The 12,606-nt window shown below is 37.0% G+C and overlaps 1 protein-coding gene across 6 annotated transcripts in view; it reads left to right on the top strand.

The window, feature by feature from the left end:
• NRXN3 (neurexin 3) overlaps positions 1-12,606 on the top strand; it is a 1,287,124-nt gene that overhangs the window by 1,149,838 nt on the left and 124,680 nt on the right. For 4 of the 6 annotated variants that reach the window (XM_081936223.1, XM_081936220.1, XM_081936222.1 and 1 more), the window contains one exon: positions 2,125-2,432. In XM_081936223.1, the coding sequence (XP_081792349.1) occupies positions 2,125-2,432 (308 nt within the window). Of the gene's footprint in view, positions 1-386; positions 444-2,124; positions 2,433-12,606 lie in introns of all 6 variants that reach the window. The other 2 variants (XM_081936219.1, XM_081936218.1) reach the window with 1 other exon arrangement.

Here is a 12,606-nt window from a genome sequence, read left to right as displayed (position 1 = left end):
TGCTCCCAAGCTACCTGCAACAAATCCATATGATAAGGATAAAAGGGCATGAGAGGAAAGAGATAATAAAAGAGATTTCAAAAATTGCGATTTAATTGCTTTCCAAGGACAAAGTATATCAATCCTTTCATTTTTCTTCTTCTTTTAATTTGCTGTTTTTACATTTGTACACTAGTCCATCTTTGCTTAATGAAGATCTGCTTCTTGTTACGGTAGTGGAGAGCACATGAAGATGTGCATTCCACTTCCTCAAACTCTCAGCATTTCCCATAAACATCTACTTTGCTTGGTTAGCTAGGATCCTCCTTGGGAATAGGAATTCCTTTCAGATACATTTCTTCTCTTGTCCCAATTCTCTTCCCCATGACCCATCCCGTCACCATTAGATGATGCAACACCGCATCACCACTTGACTTCGAGACCTGCCACGACGACCAAAATTGGTGAGCTCCCCCTCCTATTCTGATCTACTTTAATCACAGGGAATCAGTAATTGGGTTTAGATTCTATTTTACGACACAGTAGAATTTGGCATTTATCAGGATAGACCAGAGAAAGAAAGTAGTGAGTGTGCAAGGGAGGAGGGAGGGAATGGACATGTGTGTGTAAATGTTGGGAGAAGTGGACTGAATGAAATAATACTAATTCCACTTTATTTTCTGAAATGTGGCTAGTATGGTTCTTTATTCATGGACATTTACATTTAATACACACTAAAACACATGAATAAATATTAAATCCAGATGAGCTTACATATTGGATTCATCATATAAAATTTATAGCTGTCATTTGGAAAGCTGAAACAAAGAAATCATATATAGAAAGAATGTAATTCTTGAAAATTTCTGTTAATTTTCCAGAAATGATGAGGAAAGAACAAGAGAAAGAGAAAGGTTTTGTCAAAGTTTGAATTGTCTTTTTGAATTAATGGGATGAATGCATCCTTGATTTGTATGTAGAATGAAGAATTGGCAATTATTTCTGGGGTCCATTCTGACTAGAATTGAATTCCTCCTGCTTTCCTTTAAGGAATTGGGAAATTCATTTCTGAAATCTCAAAGAAGATTCTCTGTGATGATTCTGTACAATGAAAGTTGAGTTTCTGACATATGATTAGTACTGATGAAGGAAAAACAATCCTTGGAAAAAATGGTGAATGGATATTATAGAAGCTGCTGACCATTCAGAGATCCTAGCAGAGCTCAGGTTCACTATATTCTCTCTACTCAAAATGTCCCTCCAATAAAATTGCTTACTAGTCAAAGCAAAAGCTTTTTTTCAAAGATCAGCCTGTGTTTAGAAACTTATACTTTAAAGAGAAGGCTATAAGAATCCTTCTCTCTCAGATTTGATTTTCTGCAGCGAAGGGATACTGGGTCTGATTTCCACAACTTCAGTGTGAGGTAGAAATGACTGCATTGAGTTTTACTTTGAAAGTGTGGTACCCAAGGAATACAATTGTTTGTTTCTACTAATTTTATTTTTAGATATATTTTGTTTTCTTCAACAGAAATGATAATCCAATATTGTCTTAAAGTTGCACTTTATTTAAATGCAGATTATATCCTCATTCAGAGATATAGTTGTTTTATGTTTTAAGGAGTCATGAAACATACATTTATCCATCTTTTAATGCTATACCTTTTTCCAAGTCATAGGACAGGGTTCAATTTTTGTTCAGTTCATGCAAGGATCCAATTTTCTTCAATTCCACCATATGCAAAAATCAGAGTGGTTTCATTGAACTGAACTCTCTCAGATTCTCAGGGAAAAAAAACCTGCAGAATGCTTGATCTTAAAACTGGATTGAGTTCATCATTTGGGTGAAATTTAGAATCCTGGCTTCTGCTAAATATGTCTACATGTATGAGAATAAATGCAAGAAAATCTGGGTCCATTGTTATTTGTTTGATCTGGTTTATCCTAATTTGTAACACAATGAGACAATTTTTTGTAGTATTGCATTCCAGTCACCCAGCCATCACAATTGCCATCACCACCAATGTCAGAAAACTCGCTCTGATCTTCCACCCATTCAACCAGGATATAACATAAAACATTTTGGTTTTTAAAACAGGGGAAGAATTTTTCTGGCAATAACAATGTTCACCCCCCTTCACTTAGGACGACAGTTAACCATCTTCAACACCCAGGCTCAAATAGCCATTGGAGGAAAAGATAGAGGGCGTCTCTTCCAAGGTCAGCTTTCCGGTCTCTATTACAATGGCTTGAAAGTATTGAATATGGCAGCAGAAAACAACCCCAACATCAAAATCAATGGAAGTGTTCGGCTGGTTGGTGAAGTGCCATCTATTCTGGGGACAGCTCCCACAACATCTATGCCACCAGAGATGTCCACCACTGTCATGGAAACTACCACTACTATGGCCACTACTACAACACGAAAAAATCGCTCCACACCTACTATTCAGGTATGTTGAATGTTTTGGGTTCCTATGTTTTCAGACCTTTTTCTCTTTTCTTTTCTTTTCTTTTCTTTTTTCTTTCTTTCTTTCTTTCTTTCTTTCTTTCTTTCTTTCTTTCTTTCTTTCTTTCTTTCTTTCTTTCTTTCTTTCTTTCTTTCTAAATGAAGGTTTTACCAAAATAAAATTAAGAACAAAAATTGACATTTGCCATATTTTGAGATTGTTATTTATATGTCATCATTCAGTGATGATCTTTTAAACCCTCTTTATTTTACACATGAGCATGAAGAATAGGATTTGATTTTTTAAAAATCATTTGATAAGTGAATCATGTGAATTCTAACTATCCGGTGCCAATGTGTCCATGTAAGACAACTGGATTTTCTGAATGCTTTTATTACCACATCTATTTGCAGGCTTCAGATCAATTAAAGAAATACAATTTTAAGAACTGCAAGAAGTAGTGCAACCATTCCAATAGCAATTGACATCAAATATTCCAATGGATATCCTTCTATTTAACTGGAAGTATCTCCATCCAACTCAATGTGTTAAGTTAATCCTTAATGACAGCTATTTGGTTTTAGGAGACTTACATGGGTTTTTTTTGGATTCTTAGAGACAAAGTCAGGCATCATTAGCATAAATTGTCCAGTGGTATGAAGTGTAACATTCTGGTGATAATATATGGAAGTAAAAAGGCTGATGGGTTGAATACATCTCTTATATTGTTTAATTTTTGGCTGTAGAAATTGATCAACACAACATAGAACATTTTAGGCCACAAGTCAGATTAAAATGATTACACAAAATCTTTTTTTATCTAAGAAAACCACCATCTTGCCAATGCTTTATTCTCCCCAAATAAATTGAAGCTGATAATTTTCTCTGTTGAGTTCAACAATAGCTTCAGGACAAGAAAAATTCTTACAACTACTTCTTTGAGGCTTATAAAAAAAAAAAAAACTACCAGTGGCATGTGTTCTTGATACAGGCATTGGGACAGTGCTAACCTGCTTAGCTAATTACTTTCTGATATTTTTTTATGATGTAACACAGGTGGCAGACCTCAAGCTCTGCAAATTCAATCCAGAACATTCTGTATGTTAAATATTTATAATTAACATGCTATACTTTTGTTAAAGTGCATATAAAATCTTCTGAAAAATAGTTATAGTCTGCTATATAGTTATAGTCTGCTAAATAAACCCTATAGACTCTGATTAAAATAGTAACAAGCAACAGATGTTTTATTCCATATATTATACATTTAAGTAGGCATGTTGAAGTTTGGGTACCATGTTTTTTGGACTATAAGATGCACCAGAGTATAAGATGCACCAATGTTTCAAAGAAGTAAACAAGAAAAAAAAATGTTTTGCCCTCCCCAGCCTCTTCACAAAAATGGGGCACGAAGAGGATTTGGGAGGCCTGAAGAGTGCTCCTGGGGGATGGGGATGGGAAAAACAGCAATCCTGGGGGGTTTAGGAGGCCAAGAATGGGCCCGTTTCTTGTCTATTTTTTTGTAAAAACAGCACACACAAAGGGTCTGGGAAGCCAAAAACAAGCCCATTTTTCATCCATTTTTTTGAAAAAAGTGGGTGCACAGAGGGTTTGGGAGGCTTGCAGAGTGCTCCTGAAGGCTGGGCAAAAAGACCCCCATTTTTGTGAAAAAACGGGCCCAAACCCGTTTTTGCTTCCCACCCCCCCCCATGCATCGTGTTTTTGCCCTCCTCAGCCCCTAGGAGACTCTGCAGGCCTTGCAAACCCCCTCTGTGTCCCATTTTTGCAAAAAGCAAGCCTGTTTTTGGCGAAAACAGGTAGCACTGGGCAAGGTTTCCAAAGGCCAAAAATGGCTGTATTCGGTGTACAAGACAAACCAACATTTCAACCCTCTTTGGGGGGGGGGGGGGCGGAGTGTGCCTTATACTCCGAAAAGTACAGTGTTTTTTTAACATTTATAGATTTATTTTATGAATAACCCAAAGGTGCTTTTCAAAGGCAACTGGACTTTCTTGATTTTTTTCCTTGAAAACATTTTACTTTTCATTGGAGAAGCTTCTTCAGTTCAGAAGAATTTCCTTCATTTTCAAGGGAAAAAAACCAAGAAAATCCTGTTGCCTTTGAAAAGCAACTTTGGAGCAACCATACCTGGATAATTGAGGATCTTCATACTTTATGAATATAACTTATTAAGCAATCTAATTATAACTGATTAAGCTACCTAATCATTTGCAAAATATGTTTGCAAAGGTTTGTTTTCCCTTTTACTTGTGATTCTCCACAATTCTTCAGCATCATAATTTTTTTTAAATTGATCTTTATGTGATAGTTGTCATCTTAAACAAAAAGATAAACACTCTTATCTTCAGTGAGACAAGAACTATATTGAAACTCCTATGTCTCTTAAAATTGCTACTGAGTATCCATAAAATGATTACAATCAGTGTTCCTTGGTTCCTTGTCACAATTCTGGTTCCTTTACATCGTGAAAGACATGTAGCACTGATTTAAATTGTTAGCTTCAAAAGATGGGTGAAAAAAAATATTAGAATAATTTAATAAAGCGCACATCAGTATTTGGAAACATAGTTTGAACAATGATTTCATGGATCCACCCACACTACAACTAATGGACTTGCCTTGGCTTATATTAAAGCAGTAACTCTTGACATTTATTCTTCTCACCAGAAGGAAGGTAAAAGTCAATATGCACTTCTGTTACAATTCACTGTCTCTCAAGAGCAAATCAATTTATCATCATCATGGTGAAAGATAATTCTTTCTTTTATTCACCTGGTAAATATGACCAGTTCCATTGAATAAGCTATATTAAACACAGGTGATGCTTTCCTCTAAAAATACCATGGGGGAGGGTCAGTGATGGGTTTCAGAAATATTTAGAACCTATTCTGTTGGTGTGGCCTGTTTTGTGGGAGTGGTTCAGCAGTCATGTGACGGGTGGGAGTGGCTTGGTGGTCATGTGACTGGGTGGGCGTGGCAAACTTGGAAAATGTGGTGAAACTCACTTAACAACGCTCTTGCTTAGCTTAAATTTTGCTTAAATTTTGGGCTCAATTATGATCATGTTCTGTTTCTTTTTCTTTCTTTCTTTCTTTCTTTCTTTCTTTCTTTCTTTCTTTCTTTCTTTCTTTCTTTCATCTTTCTTTATTTCTGTTTTCCTTTCTTATTCTTTCCTTCTTTCTTTTTCTATTTCTTTCTCTATCTTTCTCTTTCTATGTCTCTCTCTTTTTTTCTTTCATTCTCCCTCCATTCCTTCCTTCCTTTATTTCTTGTGTGTATCTCTCCCACTTCCTTCCTTCCTTCCTTCCTTCCTTCCTTCCTTCCTTCCTTCCTTCCTTCCTTCCTTTCTCTCTTTCTTTCTCTCTTTCTCTCTCTCCCCCACCTCTCTCTCTCACACACACATCCCTTCCCATTATATTCGTAGATATATTCTATGAATTAAAACCGGTGCCCAATAAATCCTATGATCACTGCATTCTGTGTCCTACAAGCCAATTCACAGAGCTCTTACTGCTCTGGGGGTTAACCAAATATGGTTAGTCGTCCTGTTATCTCTTGGCCTTGTTCCCGCCTTTTTAGCAGAGTGTCAGAGAGGGCTAATTTAAAACGTTTTTTTTTTTTTTCATTTTGTTGAAGCCAGATTTTTCTGTCGCTCGGTGGGTGACCTGGTGGGTATCCGAAGGTGTTGGGCACACCACGGAAGGCATGCATGTCATACACACACACACACACACACACACACACACAAACACACACACAGTGCTTGCTGCAATGCAAGGTGCATGTATAAGGGAGACTGGATCAGCTGGGAGGCTGGCAAAGAAGCCTCTGTTTCTCTGCTGCCACAGCTTGCAGAGGAAGGAGGCAGGGATGATGGCTGATGCTTGCCCCCTCGTCGCTTTCCCAGCCAGCCAGCCAACTAGGCAGGGCAGGCAGGGCTGCATTCAGCGGGTCACAGGAGTAACTTTGGCGAGCGGTAAGTGAAGAGAGTGCCAGCCTTCTTCCTCTGTGAGCTGCAGCAGTGGCAAAACAGAGGCTTCTTTTTTGCCAGCCTCCCAGCTGATCTGGTCTCCCTTACACATAAAGTGTGTGTGTCTGTCTGTCTGTCTGTCTGTGTGTCTGTGTGTGTGTTCCAGCCTCCTGGTTTTCAATGGGGGGGGGGAATCCATGTAGAGGGAGGAAAAATGCATGGATTTCTCCCTCCCCATTGGAAACCAGGTGGCTGTCAAAGAGAAGGGAACAAGTACCACATGGGCTATCCCCCAACAGCCGAATCCTCCCCTCCTGTCCTTTCTTTGGCTGTTGGGATAAGCACACGCAGCACGCTCTCCCTTCTCTTTGACAACGGCTCAGTTTCCATTGGGGGGGGGGAGAAATCCATGCAGAGGGAGGAAAAATGCATGGATTTCTTTCCCCCCATTGGAAACCAGGCGGCTGTCAAAGAGAAGGGAGCACACTCCACATGGGCTTCTCCCAATCCTCCGCCCCAGCAAAGGAAGTGGGTGAGCGGGACAAGCCTGTGCTGACAGGCGGGGTGAGCGAGCGAGTGGCGACTGGGCGGGTGGGGGGAGCGAGCAGGGGGGCAGGCCAGGGGAGGGAGCATTCTGGTACAGGTCTCCAGAAGCTCAGGTATGGGAAGGCACGCTAAATTTCACGATCAGATACACGCGTACTGGTGCGTTTCAGTTGAAACCCACCCCTGGGGAGGGTGCATAGGTCTATCTTTTATGTTGTCCTTTATTTAAAGCAGGGGTGTCAAACTCATGGCGTCATGGCAGTATCACATGATGTATCACAACTTCCCCCCCCCTTTGCTAAATCGGGCATGGACTTGGCCAGCACGTGACACATCCTAACCATGAGCCAGGAGTTTGATACCCCTGATTTAAAGCAACCATGTCCATCACAAAAATATACTTTCCACTTTTTCAGAATTATTAATTTATTGTATCTATTTCAGTAGATTTAAAAGACCATAGACTTTTCAGCCAAATACATATAGATGCTCCCTTGGGATTAGGAACTCTGATTGGGTCATTATTTAGTTAAGTGAATTTTACTCTACTGATAAGCAGCTATAGTCTCTGTGCAGTTACTGTATTACAATCTTTTTTTCTAAGCTCTGCAGCATTTTGTGAATTTGCACACCGCTCTCTGTTCATGGCAGTAGAAATTAGTGGAGCTAATAATACTGTGTTGCCTGCTTGAGATTTAATGTTTGTTCCATTTAATGATGCACTTCTGTATCTGACTATCAGAGCTGCCTGCTGATCCTAACCAAAAATGTAGATTTTACAACATGTGTTTGTTCTGTATTCAAGTTTAAATTGTTTGGAAATCATATGTGTGGTGTTAAATTGTTCTCACAGACCTTGAGGCCTTGACATACCAAGTTCTCCCATTAAACAGTACCTTCTGGGAGAATTTCACCCTGCCTTGCTGCTGTGCATAGGATATTGAAGCATATGGTAATTGTGTACTTAAATGATTCTGGTTTTAATACCATTGTGTCTTGGAGTGCAGACTGATGTTAGAGTAGGGCTGTACTGCATCCAAATGAGAGGGATGAGGTTCTTCTTTTTAGTCGTGCTATCACTGGAGGCCTTGCTCCTATAGTTGAAAATTGTATACTTGGCCTGACCATCCTTCTTACCTGACCAAAGAGCTTTCTTAATTGGTCAGAACTCATCATGCCAGCTCACAAAGACAAGCACGGTCAGACTTTGTTAATACTGAACTGAGAAATTTTATGACCACAGACTGGTCTGCAATATTTTAAAACATGTGCTGAAGAAGGAAATTGCAAGCCACTTTTATACTGTTTCCAGGAAAGTGTATGACAAGTGGATGTCTTTCCCTTTAAATATGATGACAACTTTTATTTATTTATTTATTTAAGAATCTGTCAGTGACTCTGTGAGGCTTACAAAAACAGAAACAACGATTTCTCAGGATTGATTTATCCCCAAGCAATTATCTTGATGTTTCAAAGCATTCCTAAGGGATGAGTATATAGAAAGACAGGTTGCTCAGCATTTTCTGTCTGTCTATCATTTATTGGCAGTTCAGCTGGCATCACTTCATACTTTACTAACCAACATCATATTAGTAATGCAGGGGTGTCCAAACTTGGCAACTTTAAGACTTGTGGACTTCAACTCTGCTCTGCTGGCTGGGGAATTCTAGGAGTTGAAATCCACAAGTCTTAAAGTTGCCAAGTTTGGACACCCCTGTAGTAATGGAATTGAGCTAAGTGTACCTAAGAATAAATAAGGAAAGAATAAATAAGGAAAATAAATAAGGAAATAAGGAAAGTGTACCCTAAAATAAATAAGTTAATTAAGCTTCTCACACTTTGTTCAGGCAATTGAAGCTAAACAGTATCTAGATGTTAAGATATTTCTGTGGGAATGCAAACTAATAAACAAATTAGTAAACTATCCAATGAAGGTGGAGGCATGAAGTACTGATCTGAGAGATTAAAATCATATATATTGCAATTATGTGATATCAAGGCTCAGCAATAGAATTCCCATGATCCCCAGGTAGGAATGAATATGTTTACTAAATCCTTTAAGCACAAACAGCAAGGGAACGCGCAAGCTGAATTTTTTTCCCATTCTTCCTGCAGGCTTCCTCTCCGCCGCCCCCCCCGCCCCCCATTATTCTCAAAAGAGCCTTTCCAAAAGATTGTCAGGGTGATGAGAATCCACTGAATGTTGAAAAGCTTAAAACATTTCTTACAGGGCTACAGTACAGTAGAAAATCACTCAAAAACAATCAAAGAAGTGTCCTGTTTTTTCTAATCCCTCCCTTCTACTACAGTTCTTGGATGCTGTGAGTCATAGAATTTTAAGCAACACATTGTCATAAGGCCTCTGGGAGCAGTTATTTTCACTCATGTCTTGTGATGGTGAGTGCTAGAGGAGATTTGTCACTAATTAACCTACAGCTGTCAAGAAAGAAAGAGTCACTTGTTCTTTTTTGCAATTGCCAAGGTATTTTCCCCTCTTCAAAAAAGAAAAAAGAAAAGAAATCCATTTCTTAATTTAATTGGTTTTATTTTCATATATATTGGCCAGAAATAGATTAAAGTATTTATTATTTAAGGTGGTTTTTGTAGGATCATTCAGCGCACCAAAAATTGTATTTTTCTATCCTAGTTTTTATTTCCATTGCCCATTTGTGTCCTTTGCAAAGATTGTTGGTATAATGCTTCAATCAGTGTAAGAGTAACCCCCTCACTGTTAATATCCTATTAAGTTAATTAGAAGAACACCTCTAGATTTTGATCACTTCTTAACTAAAGTCACAGTGAAGATGTTAACAGGTCAAAATTCAGGCAAAATAGATATTTCAGTGAAAGATAAGAAACTAATATGTATTGTCGCTTATTCTTTCTTCCATGAGAATACCAAAGTAGTATGGTAATGTGCAGTCTCTACAAAATTAAAACAAAACTAAAAATGAATGAGTATTCACAGATAATAAGTAGAGGTGAATACCTAGTATTCTTTGTTGATTATATTTGTATCTTTATTAATACTTTTATTTGTTAAGATGAGCATAGAAAGATCATAAATAATTAAATTTATGTATTGATTGTGGATTATAATGGTAAGAAAAAAAAACCCAATGATTTTTCTCACTACTGTTAAGAAAAGTCATGGCACTAGAGCAAGAATTCAGTTACAAGGTAAATTCAAAGTCAAGAAAAGTGGACAGAATTATTCAAAGCATTTTTGCAGGATCTGTTTGACATTGATTGTCCCACTAAGAAAAAACTCAATTCATTGGTGTATTTTATCTTAAGAAAACTTGTGTTAGTTCTTTCTGTAAGAATTTACAGAAGAAACTTTATTTTCTATCCTTTTTGAATTAGCCCAAGAGGCTTATATGTTAATCTCATCTCTTCTGTAAAATGTGATAATCCCTAGAGTGCAATAAGTCCTGAAAGGTTATTAGGTATATAGTATCTCTAGTGAGTAAAATGTTCTTTATGGTTTAATTAATATTTTTTGCACTTTTATTTCATTTATCTAAAAACATCTGAAATTTCCAGCTGATCCAGAATTTATTTCTTTGATTTATTTATTTCTTATTGCTATAATATCATGTAGGACAAACTCAATATTTGCATTATCCACTAAATTGTTGAATTCAATAAATATTGATTTATTGGTTGAATATCATGTATTCTCCATTTATGAACCTGAACTAAGATTGGCTATGGTAATATGTGCTATATAGATGTAGTTTGGGATATGTTGTAAAATTGGGATGTTATTGAACTATGAATCAGATCATACAAATTTAGCATATATGCATTCACTTGCTGACCTATATTATTTACTGGGACTAAAAGTACCATTGGTTTCAAACTTATCTTAGCTCTACTACTAACATCTTTTAACTAAGATGGACTTCTAGCTTCAGATAGGTTAAATTTTGCATATAAGTCGATTCTGCAATGGACTCTGTTGAGAGTTACAGAGGTTACTCAATGCATTAGAATGAGTAAAAGTTAAATACATGGATGTTATGGACTTTGTACAAATGCAGGTGGTCCAAATTTTCTAGACAATTGGCTTCAAATGTATGAATTTGGAGACATTTAATAATCTGTGATACTTGAAAAGTTGGCTCACCTTTGACCAGCAGTTGGCCCCTACTCTGTTAGTTGGGGGTAATCACTATTTCGTATTCAATTCTTTTGACAAGCACATGTCATGTTTCTGGAGCCAGTTTGTCTTCAAAATGTGATTATGAGTCGGAATATCCTCTAGTAGGTACTTCCTACTAACATTTGTTACTTTGGGGAAAATGCCTGCTAAGAAATACATTTATGAAAATGTTGAAATATGGCATAAATAAAATATATACAAGTGCATGCAAATAAAAGCCTTAACAATTTACAAATGCATTTAACTATAAAAAAGAAAGCTAATATAATTTTACATTTTTTCCAGTTCTATGTTAGTTTCATTTGCCCCTGGGAAATTATTGTATCCATTTACTTTTACCATGAAGAAACTACAGAGAGGCATCATCAATTGGGGATTTTTTGTGCAGAAAAAATATTTCTAGCAGATTTGCAGCATGAAATTTCTTTTTCTAGAAACAAATGTCAGGCTTGGAGAACATAATGACCATAAGTTTAATATACGCTGGCTGGAGAATTCTGGGAGTTGAAACCCAGACTTCTCAAACTTGCTGAGAAACACAGCTCTAATTAATTAATTGATTCTTCAAGGAAACTCTTAAGTATTTTTTTTTGTGTGTGTGGGGATTTCTACAGATCTTTTGTCAAAAGAGACAAAAGTCCTTTAGGTAGAAAAATTATGTGAGAAGTGCCAAATGTCCTTCCTTATTATGAATTCAGCTAAATATATTATAATAAAGTAATCGCAAGGCAGCTTCCATCATATAATTGTGAAATTAAAAACAGAAATAATTCATTATATATTAGGGGAATTTAGAAGGCAGTATTAAACTCTCAATATCATTTAAATAATTTAAAGAGAAATAGGTTAGTTAGTATATTGAATCTAAAATAATTGAATAATAGAGTTGGAAGGTACCTCCATTTTCTAGTCAATGCCCTGCTCAAGCAAGAAGCCCTATACATTTCAGACAAATATCAAACATTTGTAATTCTAACATTAATTATGGCATAATTTTAAATGGATACAATAATGAAATGAAAATAGGTGTATGTGTACACACACACACACACACATACACATATTGCACAGTATTATTTTCAACTCTGATCGGGATTTCACATATGTTGTATAAAGTTGGTTTTTCACTTGGGGTCCTCCTGGACTCACACCACCTGCTATTTAGAACCTTCAGCTGATTCAAAATGCAACAGTATGGATCGTTATGGATGTGCCTATGATTGCCACATTGACTGTTTTGGTTTCTGGTCAACTTCTGGAGCAAGTCAAAGTATTGTTTATTACTCTGGAATTCCTTATTTCAGAAACCACCAACTCTGCTTCTAATAAAATTTGTGAAAGAAGGCATATAAGAATAGTTTCCCCCAGACAGAAGGATGGGCGTCTCTGTTACGTTTTTGAAGAGCAGTGAAAACCTAGGTCTTCTGTAGGATTTGGGGGGATAGCATGGAATGATCAGTCTAGATCCAGAG

Source organism: Natrix helvetica, assembly GCF_964273705.1.
Source record: "Natrix helvetica genome assembly, chromosome: 1".
Classification (NCBI taxonomy): domain Eukaryota; kingdom Metazoa; phylum Chordata; class Lepidosauria; order Squamata; family Natricidae; genus Natrix; species Natrix helvetica.
This window is presented reverse-complemented; position numbering and strand designations above follow the sequence as displayed.